We start from the raw sequence: 25,840 nt of genomic DNA, 5'->3' as shown, positions 1-25,840 counted from the left end.
TTTTAATGTTCTTCATGGTTGCTAAAATAGGAGTGATTTATAGGACACCATAATACATTCACCATGGAGTTTATAAAGGTGTGAAAGTGATCTTACAATGTACCAATCCTAGTTAAGTACCTTTAAAGGAAATGTTTATTAACCTTCAGACAATAAATTTAACACCTGAGAAATAGGAATATCTTGCCCATGCCTCATAAGAGTAATTCAGTGCATCATACAATTATCTGATTTGATTATTTGATTCATGATTTTTTAAAAAAGAAAAACACCGTGCTTCTATTAACATAAAATAATTATATCACACAAAAGTGCCAGAGTTTTTGTATTTTTAAAAGACATCTATGGGCCAGGAGAGGTGTCTCACACCTGTAATCCCAGCACTTTGAGAGGTTGAGACAGGCAGATCGCCTGAGGTCAGGAGTTCGAGACCAGCCTGGCCAACATGGTAAAACCCCATCTCTACTGAAAAAAAAAAAAAAAAAAAACACAGAAATTAGCCGAGCGTGGTGGTCGTACCTGTAATCCCAGCTACTAGGGAGGCTGAAGCAGGAGAATCGCTTGAACCCAGAAGGCAGAGGTTTCAGTGAGCTGAGATCGCGCCATGGCACTCCAGCCTGGGCAACAAGAGCGAAACTCCGTCTCAAAAAAAAAGACATTTGTGGTTGAACCCATACTTTATATTTGGCTCTTTGAAAAGAACATCTTCTCACCTTTTGCTTAGAAATTATCCTATTATTTTTCAATAAATTAGTATTATAAATAACTGCAAAAGATTTTCCAGAGGAAAAAAATCACTTAGTTAGTCTTTACATTAACAAAAAAGCTTTAACTGCATATTAAACATGACCAAAAGTGTGGTTGAGGCACATATGCATTTAACTCATGTTTCCCATACCAAACAATAAAGAATGGCTCACCCAGACAGAATGGCCTTCATCTGGAAGAGATGATGGTGTATGTATACTGTGTATCTGTGTGTGTAGGTGTGGGGGGGGGGGGGGAACGTGCACTTGTACAGATAAGTTTGTGTGCACAGGTGTGCAAGTGGGACATTTTCACTCAAATAAAGCAGTTCTTGGCAACCACATCCTAGAAAAAAAGTCAAGTATCATATCTCAAAATGGAAATAAAAGTATCTCAGAATATTTCTTTCATTTGCATTCACTGATATAAACTAAATATAGCATATTAAATACATGTGGTGCTTTAACCATAAGTGCCCCTGTTCATTTGACAGGAAGCCAGCTATGTTTTGCCCAGCAGGTTTCCCAAATAGGAAATTGTTTGTGTGTGCATCCCTCCCCTTTTCTCACATACCCTGTACTAACATAAATACTGAATTTTGATCCCTCTTTAATAGACTTTTTACCTCTTATCTCTTTGGCTCTTGCACAAATATCATGTTAAATTCTGTGCACTTTGATTTAAAGGAAAAAAAAAGGTTTTAACTATCTGCAGAATATAGATTAATGACAACATTTATAGAATTTTCCAGTAAAGGAAAGTTTAGAAGTTTTCTCATCCTTTCTTGCAGGTCAAGCAGCACAGTGTCACAACTTGTAAAAATAACGATACCAGTAATCAGCCAAAAGGGAATGAAAAGAAAGGAAAAATATTACATATTTAAATTAATTTATGTTACTTTCTATCTTCCTCTCGATACTAGTTTTGACAGGATATATAGTTATCAGGTATAGACTTCCAGAAAACCCGAACAATTAAACTGGTGTCACCACTTGAAATGCTCATTTGATACTCATTTATTTTATATAGTATATGTTTCTCTTTACATCCTTATGTATATTTATATTAAAATCATGGAGGTATATTCCTTTAGAAAATAATAAAATACCTAGATAACGTTACCTTACATTTTTGTTTGAGAACCATAATGTAAGTTGTCACGCATGAGTTTAAAAGAATGTTGATTATTATTTTTTAGTCCTTGATTCTTAGTGCCCCGACTCAGTTGTAGTTTCTGGTTGCCACTTGTGTACAAAGAGTCTTCTCTGTGGACCATTAGAACACTTATTGACCCTCTGAGTTGCTTTTACCACGCAGCTTCCACAGTGGTAATGATACATTCTTTAAAGTCAAATCCAGTTATGTTAAAGCAAGGGAATGATATTACCAAATATATTCTGCAGTGATAGCAGTAGCACATTGACAGAAAATGTAGTATTTTCCTCTTACACAACTGTAAAACTTAAAGTCCTTTTACATTCAACATAAAAAGTTTGATTTCCCCACTAATAATTGAAGATGTAATTTTTAAAGGAGATCTACACTTGTCGTTTTTAAAAGCTATTGTGACACCAGTATTTTCTTAGAAGATCTAAATTTTAATTGGATAATTTAATTGCTCCTAAGCAAAGTAATGCTGGATCCCCAGAGAAAGATGGTCTATGTGTGACTTCAGGCTCAAGAATAAAATGAGGGAAGAAAGAAATATATTTATAACTGTGAACAATTGGAAGCTTGGAAACAGAATCCAACTTGAAGAGTATGAGAATGGTTATATTCATTTCATACTCTGAAACCTGATTGGAGCTCCACTGAAGCAGCTCTTTGTTTGCTAAGGTGGCATAGCAACAGCAGATGCGTCTGTTTTCTCAGTGCACCATCACGGACATGGTCCAGCCTGTGTGTGGCCATCGGAGACTAGCGATCATCATTCCTGTCAGTCATCACCATGTCTTTCACGTTCATCTTCAGTGGCTCTTTATCTTCATGTCTACATCTCCATGTAGACATGCTGCGTCTAGAGACATTGGCTACCAAGGGGTTTAAGGCATCTCTGTTTCTATTTTCTGCATACCCACAGATAAACAACAAAGCCAACGTGGTAACCAGCCCCAAAGAAAATATTCCTACCCCGGCGCTGGTATACCTGGACTCTTTGTAACCCTTCTTAAGTTCTTTACTTTTTTTTTTTTTGTGGTTTCTCTCATTTGCTTTCACTATATAGATACATATATATAAATATTTTATTTCGTTGGGTGTTGGGTTTTTGTTTTTGTTTTTTTTTTTTTTGCTTTCTACGATATGACAAAGTTCATTTCTTTTGGTTTTTTTTTTGGTTAAGTTAGTTGTCAAGCAGTGTGTTCTAACATGAGATTATCTCATTTCATTGTTGAACATTGTACTGATAGCTGTGGTCTCTGTAGTTGGAATTATTGCATGCTGCATTCAAAATACAGCGCTTTGGTGGCTCTTAGCTCTTCTGATGATGATAGTTCTAGATTATGCAAACAATGGTTTCTTCTTTTCATGATGCAAATGCTGACATCAAGGAGAGCTAATGGGATTGTTGCTAGACAACATAAAAGTAGACCTTATTCAGAGTTCTCGTTTCCCTCTTATTAAAACACAACAGGGCTTTGTAAGACTTCACTTACTGAGATAAAGAGGCACTGGATAATTTAGAGCTTTCTGTTTATTATGTTTTAAATTAAATTTTCACTGTTTCACTTTAATCCAAAGAATGAAATTGCGAAGAATAGAGCTTTGAATTATCAGTGGAAACCAGTTATGTCTATCTCAATCAAATCCACACAATTAACAACTAAATTAGTCTAACACTTTGAGATGGTATTATGTTAAAATTCAGAATTTGAATACTGTCATTCCGTACTCTCTGAGTTCCATAACATTTTCCCTAAACTATTTCATATTTTGATTTATGATTTTCAGAAATGTTTTTCAATTATTTGCTGTTCTCATACTGTTATTTTAAATAAATTTAAAAATGTTAGGGAATCATTTCATTTGAGTTAACCATGAGGCTCCATTTAAAAACATTTAAAAGGAGGACACATCAAGATAGCAAGTTATCTACTAGTAAAAACAATGTTGATCACAGCTGTAGCCAAGGGAAAGGGAGAATGGAAGCAGTGGATACGTCTCTCAATATTGCAGCAGTGTAAACTACAGTGGTGGGGGAGTGTCCATGGTTGAGAACTCCCAGTGGGTTGCAGTACCTCACCATTGCCAAGATATCACATAACGAAAGCGCCAAGCGTGTCACTGATGTATGCATATTGAATCTTTTTTGACATCAGTTATTTGAATGTTATTCTCCACTTGGGAATATTTCTTTGCTTTCTGATAGAAAACAATAGAAAAACCAATACTTTCTTCATAAAAAAGCATGACTTTACAGCCAAATATCCTGTATATATAGTACATAAAGTAGAAGTTTTTTTTAGATACGAATTAATACAGGATTTAATAGCAGTGTGCCTCAAATTATAGTGATTACATGATTAGTTCTAGAACCCTTTAACTAAACTTTTTAAATATTCCTTAAAATTTTTTATGGTCTTTTGAAATGGATTCTTTAGTATAGTCTTTTTTTAAGTTTTGTCCAATGGCTCTAGATTTTATAAGGGTATTCAGTTATGTATTAATTAATGATACCATAATCAAGTTTCAAACCAATATTAACTGAAAAATATCTTCTCTGAGAATTTGAAATCATCTCAGAGTTTTAGCTCCAGTGTCCTGGCCAGTTCTCTATGGGACAGATGTTCACAGGCCACTCATTAAAGAAGAAAGGAAAGCATAGGATTAAGTGAAACAGTGAGTGCCTCTTCAGATCTCTAAATATCAAAGCCTTGTTTGAATGCTGATCAAGAATAAGGTCTTTTGCATGCTGCTTCTGGGTAGGGAGGTTCCTATCTCATGGGCTCGCCAGGGAGATCTTTCATCAGAGATATTGTCAGCTGCAACTCTGACAGCAGTTAACATCGCTTTAGCTCTTGTCACTATTTCATTTTGTCAGCTGGCTCACTCTGCTCTGTCCTTCACACTAGAAAGAATGTACTTACCAATGCAAACTGTTTCTTTCTCTATTTTGTTCTCACTCAGGAACCCCAAACTACTGTAATCCACAACCCTGATGGAAACAAGGTATTCAGAAAGAATCAACATCATCTTGCTTTTAACAAGACTATACATCTCATTAAATATTCAAAAAAATTAATTCATTATCTAAAAATAGGAAAGAAAATTCTAACCATTTTCTACCACACTTCCTTTTGGGCCTAATTTGTCTAGAACTATGGACATACTTCTTGCAAATAAAAATGAATGACGTCTTGAAAGAGAAGCTAATGTTACCATGAGTCAATAAAAGTCAGGCTAAACATGAATGAAGTCTTTATGTCAAGATGACTGTGTGTCTTAAGCAATTCCATCTGGTCGTTTTTTTCCCCATGACTTTGTGCTTTGTACTGTAGATATATTGTGCATGATATTTTACAACTTCTGGCAATATCATTCCATTGTCTTCAAAAATATCAACTTGACTTTATAGGTTTTTTTTTTTGTTTAGTGTTACTTTTGAGTTTTATTCTATTCTGTTGTCAGAGTGGTGGTTTTTTTTTTTTGGTTTTTTGTTTCTTAATTCCTTGTTGGTGATGATGATGTTGTTATTGTTGTTATTGTTGTTGTTGTTGTTTGGCATGAATTTGAGGCGAATCAAGGAGTTTCACTTTTTTGAAATATGTTTGTTGTTGAGTAATATATATTCTAGTAGCAGGGGTTTAACTACTAAGGCTGAAAGAAGACTAAATGTTTCCTATACATTGTAAATTATTTGTATAGCATGTTAACTAAATAACAGCACTAGCATACATGTCTATAGGATGAAAGACCTTTTCTGAATGTATTCCATGTGTCCAATTTATTACTTTTCATATATTATTATATCTCTAAGGGAAGAAAAAAATACTAAACTTTTCTCAAATATTAGATATAGTCATGCATCTTCTCCATACTCTTATCAATGACGTTTAAGACTTAGAAAGCACATTTTATCTTAAGACTTAGAAAACACATTTCCTCTCTGGTTTAACATTTAATTGATCAATATTAAAACCATTAAAGTAAAAAACATGAAGTGTTATGTTCTTTAATATGAGATTTATTTTATAGTCATGACACTGCAAATGGTCTAGGTCCCGAAAAGCCTTGAGGTAGTCAGGACCATCACATATGAGAACAATTTTTTTAATAGCATTAGCCAATGAAACGCCGAGCATAACAGCTGGAATGGACACTTCAGTAGTTCTAGCTATATGATTTGTAAGAGTTGCTGCATGGTATTTCTTGCTTACATCAATTAGTTTAATTTTACAGTGCATGGGTTTACCTTCATTTTCAGCTTACATTTGAATACTAGGTCACATTAAGAAATGCATGAAGATTCCTTTCTTTGGTTTTGTGTGTATGGAGACTCTGGGTACACCTTTAATTAGTTTTTCCCTTGGTTTAAATATTGTATATGGTATTTATATAAATTGATCACTTTTTTGAATATTGAATCTCTAAAATGACACTGGCTGGTGTTTACATTATTTTCCAGAATCTGTTTTCCATTACTGAGCTGTTGATTGGAAGTTTGTTTCCAGTTATTTTTGGCTCTAGCATTTAATCATTCCAAGTAGAAAACTATGTCTTTCTTATGAATATTGCAAAATTTATTTGCTAGAAAATATTTATTCATACATTATTAATGAACACATTTATCACACCATTTTAAGAAATGTATCTTAATTCTGGCAGTTACAGTGTACTTTTAAGTGTGCTTAACAATCTTCCACTTAATTTGTAGTTTTACAAAGAAAGAGCTTTGTCTTTTTATTATGGAAGTAGGTTTCTTATCAATAACAGCCAGTTGCTAATTTTGAAAAGAATGAAAACAGTCTAATTGTCCTTGAAGGTAAATTATTCATTATAATTCCATTGTGCTGAGGACAAACATGAAAATTCTTCTCAAAAGTACTTTCAGCATATCTCAGCTTAACCCCCTTAGGTTCTTCATTAAATGATGTGGTGAAATGCTTTCTCTCCCTATAAAGGTGTAAGGCATACAGGCTTTAACATAGTGCCTGACACAAAGAAGGTACTCTTTATTGATTAATTAATTGGGAATAAAAATTTTTTCTATTTTAAGTTTCAAATTCATTCGGCTAACATATTCAATTGCTTGTAAACACACAGAAAAAGCAAACCTTATAGGGCACTGTAACACAAAACACATCCTTACACAGTTTTTAAAATAAACTGCATACTTCCGCTGCTTCTACAAATCACCTGGATTTATACAGCTTCGGAGATTAGGCAACCAGAGTACTCCCTGTTTGAAATGTTTGCAGCATCAGACATTTTATTTCTGTTAAAAACCACTTAATGTGTTTGTCCATTTGCATGTCAGCATATGCACATAGCCTGCTGAAGAATTTTGCATGATATGTATGTCACAAGCCAATTTTTAAGGAGGAAATCAAGCTATTCATTGTGTGCAACCTAAAAATGTGTTTTCTTCTCATCAGGAGTCAACTGAGAGTTCAAATACAACAATTGAGGATGAAGATGTGAAAGGTATGATTTAACCAGAAATGGAAAATCCTAACTCAGAGCTTCATATATATATATATGAAAAAAAAGTGCTTCAAATAACTAATAAGTTTAGGAAGTAGGCCTATCCTAAAGCACAAAAATATTTTATTTCTGAGTAAAAAATATTTTTCTAAGTACATAATTATTTCAACAATATGTTACTTTTGTCATTTTTCCTACATATTCTTTTATATATTTTGAACTGTAGACATGTAGCATATTCTAGCACATTGCAGTAATGACAACTAATAAGTTACTAGTTATAGGAACATAACAAATTGTAAATTTGTCAGTCAAAAAGCAATATAAAATGTATACACATTGGGTACATTCATCAAACCTATCTGGAAAACAATTTATATTCAAGGATACAGTATAAAAATAACTTTTTAACTTTTAGTCATCTCAAATAAGTATCAGTAGAATTTTCTATTTGGCCGCCTTTTTATCCTAGTTTTTTGTGTACATTCCAAAGGTATTCTTGACCTCCATTCACTTTGGTTGCCAAGGTTCGTTTAGCTACATGTATGAGTCATTGGTAGTGTTTCTACAGACATCTTCTCAGTGCCCCTGCACACACATACTGAACACACATTTGCAATTAGGTCACCTCCTTTGGCCCCATCACTGTTTTAGAAGTATTACTTTTGTATCAATTGCATTTGCAGTTTTATGTTGTTTTTGTAATTCATTGTATATAACCACAGTCCCTATAGACCTGTTGTCTAGAAGATATTCTGACAAACAGCGGTAACAGTAGGATATTTGAAACAGAAATATTAAAGGAAAAGAAATATAAATTGGGAGCAATGATCCATAAGTTAATTAAACCTCATCTGAAAAGATTACTTACCTAATAGTATCACCATAAGCTTTAATTCTAAAGGTAGTGTTAATACAGTAAAGTCTTGTAAAGTTGTATTCATGTTTTAGAATAAAGGATTTGGAAATTCTCAGGTCAAGGAGACATGGGGTCAATTTAGGAAATAAAAATGGCTGTAGATCACAACTTGCCAGTCAGCTCTGCTGACTTTTTCCTTTTTGTTTGAATGGAACAGCTGATGCTATTAAAGTGTACTCTCTATTTATATAACTAAGCACACTGGCCTAACTCTGCTAGAGGTAGTCAGTCATTATTTTTTACAGTGGAAAGGTAGATAGCGGTGTCAAGAATTTTATTTAGTAGGTCTATTCATCTCACTCTTTGCACTTAAGCTAAAATTTGAACTGAAGAAGTTTTATGAATCATTGATACCAGTCATATTAGATAAAAATATCCTTTTTTTTTAGCCAAATAAATAGATACGCCATTTAGCTTTCCCACTGATTCAGGAAGCATTATCTTTGTGTTTTGGATTCATTAGCTCTTTAAGCTAAGCTAAATGTTTCATATGAATTTTCACATTCTTCCCTTGAGCAAGACTAAGAAAACTTGTTCATTGTCCACTGGAGAAACTGAATCTTTAAATAACTAAATAAAATTAGGAGAATACCAGCACCTTACTATATGCAGTTCATCTGGGAACTGCATCATGAGAAGGAACGTGATCATGAGAAGGGTTTTAATAAGTGGTCTTTCTCACCTGAATTTGGCATTCAACTGTACTAAGTATTGGTTCAGGATCATTGCTATTAATCTATGTAAACATTAATGTATAAACAGAGTTCCTGTCAGTGTTACCTTGTAGTTTGTAATTTATTTTTGATAAAATGAAATAATATCAGTTCTTAGAAAACGGTTCTCCAATTCAAATCATAACAATGATATGGGTTTCATCTTGCCTCTGGGATTTCATAAATTGAGATAGTATTTGTATTTATAGTTACATTGAGTCTGTATACAACAAGTGTTAGAGAAATTCAGCACCATATTGAGATCAAAAGAAATGTCCAGTTGATCGTTTAACCCAAAGTGCTTTGGTTTATTTTCTTAATAAATACGTTATTTAAGTTTCTGCTTAATTTTACTGGTGTGGATCTGGCCAAAAATGTCATAGCCATAGCCCATTAGGACTCATTTGTATTCTCTGTAAGACCCAGACAGCCTTTTGGAGACTAACCCTTTTAATATTGAATGATGTCAGAAACCTTTAAGACTAGAAGACACTTTGAAAGATTGCCTAGGTGCCATCATTTTTACTGGGACAAGTGGTGCATAAAATGGTCTTAAATGATTTTAAATTATTTATTATGCTGATGATCTGTTTATGTGGGAATCTCTCCATTTATCAGTGCATGGTCCTCAAGAAAGACCCTATATTTTAATAATTATGCTCTCTTATTTTTACTTTAGAATTGCTGTGGCTCTCAGTAGCTTGGTAGGGAATGTGTTTATTGTCCAGCTCTGTTGAAACCCAAATTTACCCATATCTAACATCCTATAACTAACATCCAATAACTCACAAGTACTATCAGTTAAATAATCTGACCAAAACTGTATCCTATCTACAAAACCATGTCATATCTACAAAATTGTGTGTCTTCCACAGACATACTTTTCAACCTTCTCTTTTCTGTAGACAACATTGTGATCAGTGAGACACCACACTTTTTGATATATTCTTAAAGGCATACCCCCATACATACTTCCACATGCGAGCACATGCTCTACCCATTGCTGCTGGCTGCCTTGGCTATAGTGCATCTAATACCAGCACCTAGACTTACATTGTTTTATGGTGGTACATGATTCCTTGAATACCATGTCACATGCCTCCCATACCAAGGCAGTGCACATTCTGCCCCATCCCCAAGGACTAACCTGGCAGGGACAGCTTCTGTGTCCTCTCCAATGTAAAGAAACATGGAGTTGCTGGAGGAGGGGATTAAACACTGTGGTGACCTGGTCAAAGGAAGAAATGAGGTAAACTAACAACAAAGTTTTTCTTTCTGACCTCTTTGAATGGGAAAAGGCAGACAGGCCAGCTGTTCTCAAAGATAAAAGAAAGCAAAAGTAGTCAGAGATTAATGGTTCCTCAGTCTGGAGCACCTTAGAAAGCCAGGATTTAAAGGCCCATTTTCCTTCAGCTCTTCTTAGTTTCCATTGAGAAATCACGGCCCCAGTCTGTGTGATACTTTTGAATTGTGTCTAGGCTGTTTCTTCATTCAGCAGATATTTATTGAATCCCTTCTGTTTACCCGAGTTCCATGTGCTTCTCTTTTTGAACTAGCCATGTTCAAGAGATTTGAATGCATCAGAGTCAAAATGCTGTTTCCTACCCTTTATATGAATCTTGTTATGCTATAATGTAGGCCCATTTATCTTACTTAATACAATAACTATCAAGAAAAATTAGTGAAACCCAACATATATGCAAGTTTTACCTAAAAAAAAAAAACTCAGTGAAACCCAGGAAAAAAGTGAGACTCAACATAAATACATTTTTTAAAACTAAAAGTTCTTTTATTTCCTTTTTCTTAAAAACCTTCAACATTTAGCTCTAACCACATTTTTCTTCCCAAGCTCATAATCATTCTAAGGGACTTGCATTGTTTTACAACTCTTCTTTTTAAAAAGCTTCCGGAGTTCATTGTTTTCTTTCTCCAAGGCAATATGTTGACACCCTAGTGTTGACCTTTTGAGCAGCTTTCTAATTTTGTTCAGTGTTTAAAACCAAATATTATCTCTGATGCTATGTCAGGAAACTCAGCAGCAAACTCAGTGTCATGGAGAGTTACTAATAGTTTAAAAGCAAATGGGAGTCTGGGAGTGGTGGCTCACACCTGTAATCCCAGCACTTTGGGAGGCTGAGGCAGGCAGATCCCTTGAGGTCAGGAGTCCAAGACTAGCCTGACCGTCATGGTGAAACCCTGTCTCCACTAAAAATACAAAAATTAGCTGGGCACAGTGGTACGTGCCTGTAATCCCAGCAACTCGGGAGGCTGAGGCATGAGAATCACTTGAACCCGGTGGGTGGAGATTGCAGTAAGCCGAGATTGTGCCTCTGCACTCCAGCCTGGGTGACAGAGTGAGACTTTGCTTTAAAAAAAAAAAGCAAATGGGAGTCTTAATAAAGCATAATTACCATCATGGAAGCACTGTGGTAACAACTGCCCATCCTACATAAGAAAAAAAGTTTTCTTCTTACAACTAACTGGTGTTTTCAAAATATACAATTCTTTAGGCCAAAAATTGTTGAAATAGTCATTTCCATTTTTAATCAATTTCCAGTAAAACTGCTACTTCCATTAATTTAAGGTGTTATCCAACAGCTGTCATCATTAGCTCTTAATTAGCAGTTAACAGTACAAACTGCACTCCTCACCAGGGGTGTGGGTGTGCCAGTTCTTTCACAGTGATGTGTAGCAGTTCTTTCCACACTGTATACATGTGAAGACCGTCCTTTGGTTTGTGGCTGTAGCCACATTTTGCAGGACCTGTCGCTGTATGCCACGATGCCTCTCCACCTCATTACCCATCCAGCACCATTGTTCAGAGTCACCCACTTCCTCCTGATTGGGTGCGTGTCCATATGGTCCATCTGCTGCTGTTTCCCAGCATTCCTGTGCAGCACCTGTTGAAGTTGGGCTCCTGTATGCCCTTGTGTCATTTCTGTCACCATCCTGTTTCCATTATCTCACTTCAGCTCACCATTCACCACGAGCTTGGATCTCTTGCTGTGTTTCATCCTTCTTACACATCTAGAAAAGTGGAGCCCTTTACAACAAGCAGATTCTATGGCTATGAGACTGTGTGTGGAGACTTCATCCTTCTTGAATTCCTTTTTAGTTTTCCTGATTACTAGGTGGTAGTAACGAGGATGTTTGCAAAAGTCTCAATTAAGGACAAAGTTGTTGGCACCCTTATTACTTGAATGGTGATTCATATTTGATGACCTGGATATCGTGGTCTCCGCTAATTTATAGAATCACTTTATTAATGAGCTCTCTGTGTGGGTCTTCTATAAATATGTGCATTAGTGAATAGTATGATGACTGATTACCCAGATTCAACTATTCTTAAGTTCTGTTTGATCAATGAAAACCTTCTTTTCTTTGTGGGATTTCCTAAGGCAGATGATCTCATGATACTGATCTTCTTGGTATCTACATGTAATTTGTATTTCAGGACTTGTCTTGCATACATTTCTCACTTCCAGAAAAATCTGCAAATTAAGAAACTCTTGGGTATTTTATTGAGGGACTTTTGATAATTATGTCATTCCCTTAGGTTAAAAATGTCTTAGAGGAAACTGTAGTGTAGTGTATAATAACTTCTTTCAGGTTTCTAATCCAAAATTTGATTTTACAACAAGTTTATTTGGAAAAATTACTGTCTGCATATACTACCTGCTGATTTTTTAAGTGTTGTATCAGAATTAGTAACTTAGAGGACTGATGCAGAATTTATTCTATTCCACCACTAATGTAACACAGTTTCATTTTCTCTATTTTTGTATATTTCTTCTATTTTATCTCTATACTCAATTTTTCTCTTTATTGCTTGCGTCCTGCCAAGTTATCCTAAGTTTTTCAGTGATAACCTCAAGCTTGTTTAGCTCTGCTAACAAAATACAGGGTCAAACTGTTGCCAACCCCATTTTAAAACAAGGTCCAAAATCAAGACAAATGGAACTAACAAACAAAAACATGTAACTTCTCATTTTAACATTAGGAAAACATCAGCTCACTCTATATTAATAAAGTTTCTCTGCTCAAAATTTCTATAAATAGCTTTTCTTGTGAGTTTGTAAAACCCTGTAATGAGTTTTAGAACTGTCTGCAGCAAAAATAATGTAGCATTATTTTATAAAAAGCTACATAAACTCTAAAGGCATATATATGTTGTAAGATTTCTTCTATCAGATTCTAAACTTTGATTGAGCTATCAGTTTTTAAACTGTGAATTCACTTTAAGAATTAACTTTAAGAATTCAGAGTTTAAAAACCTGACATTTACCCACTTATACCTACTGTTCCATTATCGAAACGCTGAGCATGTGGGAGTTATTTATATCCTACTGCTCAAGGTCATTGCTAAGGTCTGATTTTCCACACATGCAAAAATTCAAAAAATTGCAACCTCCAGCATAAATGGGTTAACTATTCATAGATATTACTTTATGTGGGAGTTAAAAATACAAGAGGTAATCAGACTGACACTTTGTGTAATCAAAAATTTCATAGTGATCCAAATATAATGTACTTTATAATATGGTTACATAAATGTTGATTATAAAATTTTCTCATTTTTGTTCATGTATCTATTTTTTCCCATTACCTCATAAAAATTGTCCAATTTAATAAGCTACTAAATCTAAGGTTTGTGTAAATTTTAAAATATTATTCCTTCTATCCTCTTTATCTTTTCAAATTATGGCTTTATCACTTTTTTTAAGTGATGTAAAATATGAAATGTCAGCAAGGATCTGATTTGAATCTGAAATCTATACTGTTTCTAGGTCTAACCTTTATCTAACTTGCTTTGAGCAAGTTGCATAACTTACCTGTGGCTCAGGTTTCCTCATAACAGCAGAATTTAGATATTGAAATCAATAATACAGACTTTTAAGCTCTTTTTCTACTCTACTGTGATGCAATACTATTAATAGATTGTTGTAAGATCTCTTCTATTTTTAAAAATATATAAATGATACATTCTAAGATAATACATATTATTATAAAACAATTAGATGTTAATAATATAAACTATTCAAGCAGTCGTAGAAAGACATTTAACTCAAAGTTTAAAGAAACAATACATTGCTGCAGTTTTAAGAAATCTTATTAAAATTGGGGAAAAAATGGTGTTCACTAACCTGAATATCCAAAATGTTATCAATAGCACTATAGGACTATAAAGTTACTACTTTAAACACATTCCAGTGAGAATTATTATGAGGTCAAATTTTATGTTTCTAAAGTTTCCATACAAAATTTCTTTAATATCTAAAATTAAATTAATATTTGAGCTCATTCATTTCTATATAGAAGTTCAATCCTAATTATTTGCTATGTTTTTATTAACTATGAATTTTACATAATTCTGAAATTATTTATTAGAATAAAATAATTGCTTGAGTGAAATAATGTCTCCTTTGCTGAGTTTGTATTATTTTACACCAATAAATATATCTATAAATTATGTAAAGTTATATGTCTATATCATGATTCTTTTTGTGAGTAAGTGGAGTGGCCCTAATTTTATTTTCCGCTATGGATTTCTGCTATAACCCCCTTGATTTGGTCAGGAGGAATTAGGTCTAAAGTATTTAAGAAATTAATCTTAATCCTGTGCAATTTTAATATCCCACCAGGTTATAGGTGATTTTATCTCAGGCTAATATGACAGATGATAAAGTAAGAAAAAAGTAAGATATTAGCAAGTAAAAGCAGAGAAGACATTATTCAGTGAGGAGCTTAATGAAAGAGCCTGTGTAGAAATAAAGAATTTTTATTTTTCACATCTGAAACAGTGGTATTTTCATTTTTCAGTTTAGTGCAACAAATATTTTATGAACACCTGTAATGTATAGTCTTCTAACTAGACTCTAGAAGATTTAGAAAAGAAAGATGATTCTACAAGATAATGTTGCAGGCAAAGACACAAATGACTGAGAGAGTTTCAAATGGACTGGGCTAATTCTGAGTGGATTATAGGGACTGTATCTAGCATAAATCAATAGAGAGTGAATCGCGATCAATAGCACTTAACTAAACTACAGTAGTTGTATTCAGTCTAGGGAGGGAAACTCAACAAGGCAGCTTTCCTAAACATTTCCAAGCTTCATTGTTATATTAAAAAATAATTTAACAGCATTGGCTATCATGTAAGTATAGCATCAGGAAGCAGAGATTGGGTATAAGAAAAACATAAACATGCCAAGGATTCAGGCTTAATATTCTTGTACTTGGAGGTATTTTTGGCCATAAGGTAATAATGCAATCAATGTATTGTATAGATGTAATGGCACACATTTTCTGTCTGTATCTTTGCTGTGAGTTTTCCTTTCCAAAGTTCTGTAATATATTAAAACGGAAATATTGAGTTTTCTTAATAGTTCTGAGGTAAGAAAAGATTATAATCACCCGAGCACAGTGGCTTATACTCGTAATCCCAACATTTTGGGATGCTGAGGCCAGAGGATCTTTTGAGGCCAGGAGTTTGAGACCAGCCTCAGCAATATAACAAGACCCCATCTCTACAAAAAAAGAATTTATAAAAATTAGTTAGGCATGGTGGCACACACCTGTAGTCCCACCTACTCGAGAGGCTGAGGCAAGAGGAGGCCAGGAGTTCAATACCACAGCGAGCTATGACTGCACTACTGCACTCATTCCAGCCTGGATGACAGAGCTAGACTCTGTCTCTTAAAAAAAAAAAAAAAATCAAAGGAGGAGGAACTACTTAATCTCTTTTTTGTGACTTTCTTCTGAAAATTGAGTTTATGGAAAGCTGGTCTAATCTGAGAGAGTTCATTCACTCTTCATATCTCTTCACCAATGGTCATTCTGAAAGGACTCCTCAAAGATATAACTCCTGAACTTAGCTTTAAAAGGGAAGGTACTATTAACCAGGTGAAGAAGGTGCGAGAGGAGAAACATTCCCAATAGAAGGCACAGAAACAAAGCATGGTGTGTCTGAGGTATTGCAGGCAGTCAGGATATTACTGAAGAATGAAATGCAAGTTGGAGAGTGGTAGCAGATCAAGCTTGAGAGGAGGGAAGGTGCTAGTTATGGGAGCATTGAGCCATATGAAGGAGCTTGAGCTAATCTAATATTAAGAGATGAGAGGCATACATCATAGACAAGGATGATTCTGCAAGATAATGTACCAAGCACCTGAGGAATATCAGAAAGTTTTAAGCAGGGGAAAAATGTGGTAAGCTGTCCATAGATAGAACACTCTGGTGATTCTGTGGCATATGTATTTGAAGGCTATAAGACCAAAGATGGTTAGACAAGTTTTAAGACTGTGTCTAAAGGGAGATACATGGTCAAGGGAGGGTCGAGTTTTGTTTTGTTTATGTTTTAGGATGAATGAGTCTAGATCAAGTTTGTAGGCTAATGATAAAGGACAAGTAGGAATGAAGAAATTTGCTGATCATTTTTACATTTATTTAGTAAGTTACTCTTTCAGCAAATATTTAGTGAGGGACTATTGAGTGCCAAGGCCTGTTAAAAGCGCTGGATATTCAGAGGCAACAACATAGATAGGATTTCAACTTTCATGAAAGTTAGATTTTAGTGGGCAGAAATAGCTAATAAACAAGGCTCATCGTTTCTACCAAAGACTTACCCTTGGGATAAAAATGATCACAGAGTAGCTAAAGACTTTACCTTACATTATCCTGATAAAAACTCTATTTGTTAAGTAGGTCTTATTAACCCAATCTTTCAAAAGAACAATCTGAAGCTTACAGAGGTTAAATCATATAAGCACTAAGTGCTTTAACAGGAGCTGGGATCATACTTTGAACCACTGCACTGAACCACTTGGGGATTTATGGAATCCCTTAGCCCTCACATTACTCCAATACTATATCCTATGCATTTAATAATATGTAAAAGTATTCCAGAAAGGTTAGTGGCAAAGGCACTTGCCAGGGAGGTTTTCTATCAAACATGAAGACTTCCAAGTTAGGTAGCACAGTCTAATCTTACATCTGCAGGAATCATCTTTTGCTCCTGGGATCAGGTGTTAGGTCCTAAATAATGAGGAAAAGATGAAACATAATTCAGGATAATAGCTCATCTTTTGTAAAGAGCCCCCAAAGAACCTTAAAACCATTTCTACTTATAAAGTTTAGCTCTAAGGCTATAAAGGAATGTGTTGACTTGATTGATAACAGCATGTTATTTGTCAGTTTTTGTGAAGTTAATTCTACAGAATAGAACCGATTGGTGTCTTGCATCTATATATAAAATGCTGTACCATTGTATTTGTAAAACATTTTACCACTATGTTTTAGGGCTTTTTAAAAAAAATCTCATTTAATCTGTACAGCAAGCTTGTAAAATCAAGAAATACAATAAAGAAGGGACTCAGGACATTGCAACTATGTAGCTATAAGCAGAGATCTGGAATCATACTGGCCCTAATGGCCTCCTTTCAGAGAAGACCAAGCACTTTGACAGGAATTAGGGATCTAGACTCATTCTTAGAGAGAGATAGAGACATTTTAAAGCTATTCCTGGACTAGTCATCTATAAGAGAAGTGGAAAAAGGACTGTAAATTGCTCTTTAGAAATTAGACATTGGGTTACTAAATTCCATGGCTGGGTAGAAGGGATGAATATCACAATGGAACGAGGACCCAGGATAGGAGTGGGTAAGAAAGGGAAGTTTGGATAGAATGGGTATATAGGGAAAGGTCTTAGCTTGTTAAGTAAAATGTGTAATTTTCAACAAGTCTATAATTAAATTCTTTGTTTCAGAATGCCCCACAGATTTCATGAGTCTCTCGGTATCTTCCCTACCTAACACAAAATTCAGATTCTTAGTAAAATATCCATAAAATGACTCTGTTTACTTGACTTAACCAATTATTGCTTATATGGAAACAGACATTCTCATAGATGCCCCCCTTTTTCATTTAAATAAAAATTGGGAATTTTCTTTACACCTTCCACATTAGTTCCCTTATGTATTTCTGCTTTTGATTTTGATCTTTTACTGTTTTCTCATTTTTTTATTTTTTAGAGACAGGGTGTCTCTCTGTCATCCAGGCTGGGGTGCAATGGCTAAAACAGGAAATAATATGTGCATTAAAAAAATAAATATGGCCAGGCGCAGTGGCTCACGCCTGTAATCCCAGCACTTTGGGAGGCTGAGGCATGCAGATCACCTGAGGTCCAGAGTTTGAGACCAACCTGGCCAACATGGTGAAAACCCATCTGTACTCAAAATACAAAAATTAGCCAGGCATGGTGGTGCATGCTTGTAATCCCAGCTACTCAGGAGGCTGAGGCAAGAGAATCGCTTGAACCCGGGAGGTGGAGGTAGAAGTGAGCCGAGATCGTGCCACTGCACTCCAGCCTGGGTGACAAAAGCTAAACTCTGTCTCAAAAAAAGAAAGAAAGAAAGTAGGAAGGGAGGAAGGGAGGAAGGAAGGAAGGAAGGAAGGGAAGGAAGGAGCATAAGGATATAGCTGCTATCATATGTGAACAAACACAGAATGCTTCAGATGAATGTAACGCATGTAATGCCTAACAAAGAGACCTCTATTTGAAATACTTGGATTCATTCATTAAAAAAAAGAAAAAAAGATTGAGCACCTTCTATGTGCTGAATATAGTAAAATAGACTGAGGCTAAAAAGGCTTAGCTTTTCCGTAAGTGAGTTTTTAGTCTTATAGTATCCTCTTCAATGAAATTATATCTGCTAGTGCATTTCCCATTCCAGTGAATAGCTACTTTTTGCATTAAAATTTTATTATATGTTAAATAAAGTTTCTTCCAGAGTACATGAATGGATAAAATATCTTGCTTTTGAAACTCAGTGAATTAGGTAGTCTGTCTTTATTTCTTTTAAAATGGAATAGCGTAACATTTTTCCCTTGGCCAACGTTGTTGAGCAGAGTTTGCCATTCCATTATATGAAAGCGAGCAACATGTTTAGTACAAAAAGACTGATTTAAGTATTGGCATTGCTATGATTTATTTTACTGTGGTGAAACTAACTTCTCTGCCAAAGCTATATTATCCCACCGATTACATATATGTGAGTACTTCAGTATCCAAAGGAAATTCTTTGCAATATGCAAATACCTTTGGATGTTTGATTTCTTCTCTTTAGATTAGAACAAAATTTAAAAACTATAATGAGGTCTGAACATTTCCAAACTACTCAATTGTGTTTTCTTTAAAAACAAATATAAAACCTCTCTATACAACTATTTTATGCAATATGTTATAGATTGTTATATTTTTAAATGTCACCTCCAAAGAACATTTCTCTTTAATTTCTCCTCACTTCCATAGTACTATCAGTGCAGTCTGCACTACTGCATTACTCATTGCATTATTCCTGTATAGTATGTCTCAACCATTTTTAATGTTTGCGTTCAAATGCATCTAAGAAAACTGAATTGATATGACTATGTTATATTCTAGTTCTTTTAACACACCTTCATCATCATCCTTAGTCTTTCTTTGTCTCCTTAGTTTCTTTTAATTTGTCTCCTTAGTTTTGCTTATACCCCACATGCAGTCTCAGAAAATCCTACTAGTTTCTCCTTCAAAATGCACACTTATTTTTTGGAATTGACTACTGCTCACCAACTCCATTGCCATCACTCTAACTTAAGATATAATCATCTTTTGCTAATATTATTGACATAGCTTCTTAGCCATTGACCTGCTTCTGCTTACAGTCTGTTCTCAACGGAGAATAGAGTTACACTTTCAAAAATATATTAGATCATGTGCTGCTCTTGCTCTGTATTCTCCAGTGGCTGCCAAAGCCATCAGAATCTATTAAAAGGCCTGCCATGACCAGGGCTCCTTCAGACATGCCTTGCCTTGCCATCTGACTTAATGTCCTATTATATGTGCATCAGGAACACTGTTTCTGAAATGTATCAAGCAGGTTCCTGCCACAGGGCCTTGCACTTACTATTCCATGTCTGGTATGTCCTGATACACATTTCCATGTGGCTTACTGCCCTTTCTCTTTTTAAGTCTCTGACCAAATGTTATCAAATGTTACCCTCTCTGTGAGATCTTTTACTACTTTATTTTAAATTATATCCCTCCAGACTGGGCATGGTGGCTCATGCCTGTAATCCCAGCACTTTGGGAGGCAGGCGGATCACTTGAGGCCAGGAGTTTGGGACCAGCCTGGCCAACATGACAAAACCCCATCTCTACTAAAAATACAAAAAAATTAGCCAGGTGTGGTGGTGCATGCCTGTAATCTCAGCTACTTGGGAGGCTGAGGCACAAGAATCACTGGAACTTGGGAGGCAGAGGTTGCAGTGAACTGAGATGGTACCGCTGCACTCCAGCCTGGGCAACAGAGTGAGACTCTGTCTCAAAAAATAAAATAAAATGAAAATGTACATCCCTCCAAATCCAGCACTCCCCATTCTTCTGTTTTACTTTTCTCCTTATATTTATTATCTGAAATATCCATTTTACTTGTTTCCTGTTCCTCTTCCCCCTACTAAAATGTAAGTTTCTGTAGAGCAGAGATTTTTGTCTGTTTTGTTTATAGCCATATTCATAGTATCTAGAATAGTGTTGGGCAATAGTGGGAATAATAAATATTTAATTGGTAGAGGAAGGAAGCATAGTGGATACCAACCATGACATGTCCTAGCAGCCACTAAAATAATCGGAATTCTCTTGAAGTTGTGATCAGTTTACAACTTTTTCTGTGTAGGTTTTTGTACATATAATTACCTCGCTCCATAATTTAGGAGTTAAAAACACAGAAAATGCATGTTTTAAAAGTGTCTTTGTCCATTTGTGATGCTATAACAAAATATCACAGACTGGGTAATTTATAAATAGAAATTTATTTTTCACAGTTTTGGAGGCTGGAAAGTCTAAGATCAAGGCGCCAGCAGACTTGATGTCTGGTGAACGCTTGCTCTCTGCTTTAAAAATGGCACCTCTTGCTGTGTCTTCACATGGCAGAAGGAATGGAAGGGACTAGCCAATCCCTTAAGCCCTTTTTTTGTTTTTGAAGCGGAGTCTCACCCTGTCACCCAGGTTGGAGTGCAGTGGCACAATCTCGGCTCACTGCAACCTCCGCCTGCTGGGTTCAAGCAATTCTCCTGCCTCAGACTCCCGAGTAGCTGGGATTACAGGCACCCTCCACCATGCAGAGCTAATTTTTGTATTTTTAGTAGAGACAAGGTTTCACCATGTTTGCCAAGCTAGTTTCGAACTCCTGACCTCAAGTGATCTGCCCACCTTGCTCTCCCAAAGTGCTGGAATTACAGATGTGAGCCACCGTACCTGGCCCTCAAGCCCTTTTATAAGGGCACTAGTCCCCTCCTAATAACCACTCAAGGACCCCACCTGTTAATACCATCAACGTTTGGTATTAAGGTGCAACATGGACTTTGTAGGGACACATACATTCATATCATAGCATTAAGTCACAGGATCTTTTTTCCTATTGGAATGGAGGACGCGCTTTGGTGTCAAATATACTAGATTTGAAGCCCAGCCCAGCTCTTTATTGAATATGCATTCTGACTGCTCATGTAAACCATTCTGAGTCATATGTACAATAGGGATAATAATATGTCAATGCTGGCCAGGTGTGGTAGCTCACGCCTGTAATTCTAGCACTTTGGGAGGCTGAGGCGGGCGGATTACCTGAACTCAGGAGTTCGAGACAAGCCTGGGCAACACGGTGAAACCCTGTCTCTACTAAAATACAAAAGAAATTAGCCGGTGTGGTGGTATGCGCCTGTAGTCCCAGCTACTCAGGAGGCTGAGGCAGGAGAATTGCTGGAACCCTGGGGGCGGAGGTTGCAGTGAGCCAAGATCCCACCACTGCACTCCAGTCTGGGCAAGAGTTAGACTCCATCTCTAAAAAAAAAGTAATAATAATATGTCAATACCTAACCATTTTTTACCTACAAAAGTAATTTCATATGGCTCAACCTGAAAATAATAATAACAATAAGAGAGCATACTCATGTTGAATAGTGATACAATCTATTAAATGCCTAGTATAATTCCTGGCCCATGATTTAAAAGAGTCCATAAGTCCAAAGAGAACTGTGTGTGTGTTTTTAAACATCATTGTTGCTATTTTCTGAAACATTTATTTTAGATAAGTAGGTATAAATGTTAAGACCCACATCCAGCCAACCTATGTGCATAAATACCCAAACTACATAAAGCTGCCCAAGTGCAGAAAACAAGTTCATTTTTGCTTTAAAATCAAAATTGATGGTTTTTTTAAAGTGTTTGTGAAGATGACAGTGTTCTTTTAACTTATTATGAATTTTAAACAATTAAAGTATTTTAGTTCACTACTTTTGGCCTCCATAGTATCATATTAATAGGCACTTAATAGATTAATGAATTAATTATGAGGTTTTTACATTAATTTTGAGTTGAGACATATTTTGTATTTATTTAACATGTTTTAAGTAATAACTCAAAGTTATCCCTCATTTGAAGTGGTCCTTTTATCTCTGGATATGTTCAACTGTTTTGAAAAATTGGCTCAATTTTGCCTGTGTCTTGATTATCACTGCTGAGAGGAAAAGAAAAATATGTAGACTGATTGTTTTCCACAAAAGTAAAATGTGAATTTAAAAAGGAGCGTATCTATGCAAAATTACTTAAACACTTCTCAAGCAAAATGTCTCAAGAACGATATTTAGAAATTGTGATTACCCGGTTCAGCGTTTCCTCAAAAGAAACTAACTATCTTGATAGAAGTTAACAGATTAAATGTGAAAGACCTATGATTTGTTTTTGAATTGACTGTGTACAGGATCATTGGTTTCTGTATTAACATCACTGCATGTGGTTATTTACAGCATGTCTGTCTAGCAAAACACAGATGGTAAATGTTACGGAGAGAATTTGGATTTCAGGAAAAGTTGGGATAATAGACAAAAACTTATAACATTATGTGTTTTCAAATTTAAAAAGAAAGAAAAAGAAATCCTGCTCCAAATGTCATTTTTTTTACAATTTTACAATTTGAATTAGGAAATGTTCTCAACTGGAGAAAATAACATTTTGGGGCAGTGAGTATTTTAAGTAGAGTATTTTTACTCCATACCTAGGCCACTTCACACAGAATTATAGCATTCTGATTAAATATTGTATCACAATACACAAAGTTAAGCTACACAAAAATGTAAACATATTACTAAACTGTAAAGAAATACCTCTGGAAAGGTTAATGGTCCGTAATGACAGAAAAAATAACTTACTTCCAAAAGAGTGCTGTAATTTTTTTAAGTGGTATTTTGACCAATGTAGGAAGAGTGTGAGCATATGAGATTGTATATTTAAGTCTCTCTTCAAGAAATAGAAGCTCTTCACTCATAATCTTTACAAGAAGAGAGAAGCCTAAGAAGGAACTTAGGGCTATTTAAATATATGAAGAGTTAATAAACATGAAATGTGTTTACCTGTCACTGAGAATAAAACTAACAAAAACACATTTGTTTGAGATGTGTGTAAACATCTGTACCTGAGTTGGTATTCTTTAAATCTGTACTAGAATTTTGTAACAGGAGCAGTGTTGTAGGTTATTGAGGAATTTCATCATCTGGGTTAATTAAATTAACCTCACTTCAGTAAGTGCTGTGTGGTTGTAATCTGACTATGCAAGTGCCAGAGATAACCTTTGTAGTCATTCTCAGTAGTCATCCTCTCTGAAACCTCCAAGTCAATATTTTCATGTTATCTCCAGTTTTTTTTAATGTAAAATTCTTACTGTTGTCTTAATCTCAGTTCATATAATATAAACGCAAATTTCCTAAGTGTGGAATATTAATTACTTATTAAGTAACTTGAATCGTGTCTTTGAAGACTGTTCACCTTTTGAAGGAGTCATACTCACAAATATGTATCTACTATACATTAAATTTTAAAATAAATTGATAATTTATGGTCATTTACATTATAATACATGTTGGAATAAATGAGAATACATAATATGTTGTTGGTTCTGAAATATATGGCTCATAAATTTAATTTTTACTGCAGTTGCATTGGTTAAACTAAGAACACCTTTACTGGACCTGTAAAACTGGGCCCCAATATTCTTTTTTTTTTTTTTTTTTTTTTTTTTTGAGACAGAGTCTCGCTCTGTTGCCCAGGCTGGAGTGCAGTGGCGCAATCTCGGCTCACTTCAACCTCCGCCACCCACGTTCAAGCAATTCTCCTGCCTCAGCCTCCCGAGTAGCTGGGACTACAGGCACCCACCACCACGCCTGGCTAATTTTTGTATTTTTAGTAGAGGTAGGGTTTTACCATGGTGGCCATGGTGGCCAGGCTGGTCTCGAACTCCTGACCTCAAGTGATCCATCCGCCTCGGCCTCCCAAAGTGCTGGGATTACACGCATGGGCCACTGCACCTGGCCAATTGGGCCCCAATATTTCAACAAGAACTTTTAAATTAATTATCTAAGCTGAATTTAGAGGCAAATATCCCAGAGCTAAACTGATTATACAGTACCAATGTGAGGTATCCTTTATTAAAAAGCATGTGTTACTGTGAGTCATTTAGTAATTTCCAGTATGATAGGATATTTTTATCATCCCAAAGTAAGCTTTAACCAATGTAGTAACTAAGCACGGAAATGGCTCTTGGGCCTACGAGTCTTATCACTGCTTTCAAATACATGACGACATTGGAAGAGTTATAGGCATTCACATAGGTACAGCCCAATGGATTCTTCTCACCTGCTGTACAGATAAGGCCAATACACTGAGACAGTGATGTTGCAGTAGAGAAACAGTTTAGTTATTGCACGGCATTCAAGCAGGAAGACAGGACATGTTTCTGAAATCTGCCTCTCTGAGAACTTGGAGGCTAGGGTTGTTAAGGATAATTTGGCAGGCAGGGGGCTAGGGAAACGGTGCTGCTGATTGGTTGGGAATGAAATCATAGGTGTGTCAGAACTGTCTTCATGTGGTGAGTTAGTTTCTGGGTGGGGGTTGCAGGACCGGTTGAGTCAGTTCCTTTGTATGAGTCACATACAAAGGGTGGCATCAGTTGGTTCACCAGAATGCAAAAGTCTGAAAAATATCTCAAAGACCAATCTTAGGTTTTACAATAGTAATGTTATCTATTAGGAGTAATTGAAGAAGTTATAAATCTTGTGACCTCCAGGTACATGACTCCTGATCAGTAAGCAAACTAGGGAACAATAGCTGGTTATTGCTTAACTATTCATAGATCTTAGCAAATTCAAGACTCTACCATAATTCTAACCTTGTGGCCTTTTATTAGTTTTATGAAGGTACTTTCAGTCCTGAACAAGGAGGGGCATAGTTTTGGGAAAGGGCTGTAATCATCCTTGCTTTAAAGTTAAACCATAAAGTAAATTTCTCCCATAGTTGGCTTGGTTTATACCCAGGAATGAGCAAGGGCAGTTAGCTTGTGAGGTTAAAAGCAAGATAAAGTCAGTTATGTCACATTTATCTCGTTATCGTAATTTTTGCAAACGCAGTTTCAGCATCACTATGTGAATGTGTGTGTGGTAAAAATGGGAAGTATAAATAATTTTCCTCCAAACCTAAATAAGTCTTGCAAGTTGTGACAGACCATTGTAAATTTACACAGATTGACTGCTGCTGTGCCTTTTCAGTCCAATGGTCTGACATCTGAGAAAGCTACAGTAATCATCAAAGTTGGGCATATAGGCACACATATTACATTGAGCCCTGGCCTTTGGATCTACAATGCCATAGATGAATGTAACATACTCTTGACATATCAAGAGGTTCTGTCATTTTTTCATAATTTTCCAAATTGGAAAAATACTCCTTATTTTGTTT

General features: G+C 35.5%; 1 protein-coding gene across 16 annotated transcripts in view; it reads left to right on the top strand.

The window, feature by feature from the left end:
* Positions 1-25,840, top strand: part of CAMK2D (calcium/calmodulin dependent protein kinase II delta) — a 314,208-nt gene that overhangs the window by 264,678 nt on the left and 23,690 nt on the right. For 7 of the 16 annotated variants that reach the window (XM_054554383.2, XM_054554381.2, XM_054554382.2 and 4 more), the window contains 2 exons: positions 4,873-4,914; positions 7,341-7,389. In XM_054554383.2, the coding sequence (XP_054410358.1) occupies positions 4,873-4,914; positions 7,341-7,389 (91 nt within the window). Of the gene's footprint in view, positions 1-2,827; positions 2,888-4,872; positions 4,915-7,340; positions 7,390-25,840 lie in introns of all 16 variants that reach the window. The other 9 variants (XM_024245828.3, XM_024245829.3, XM_024245826.3 and 6 more) reach the window with 2 other exon arrangements.

The sequence above is a fragment of the Pongo abelii genome, chromosome 3 (assembly GCF_028885655.2).
Source record: "Pongo abelii isolate AG06213 chromosome 3, NHGRI_mPonAbe1-v2.0_pri, whole genome shotgun sequence".
NCBI classification, from domain to species: Eukaryota; Metazoa; Chordata; class Mammalia; order Primates; family Hominidae; genus Pongo; species Pongo abelii.
The sequence above is the reverse complement of the archived record's forward strand: the minus strand, read 5'-3'. Positions and strand labels throughout refer to the sequence as shown.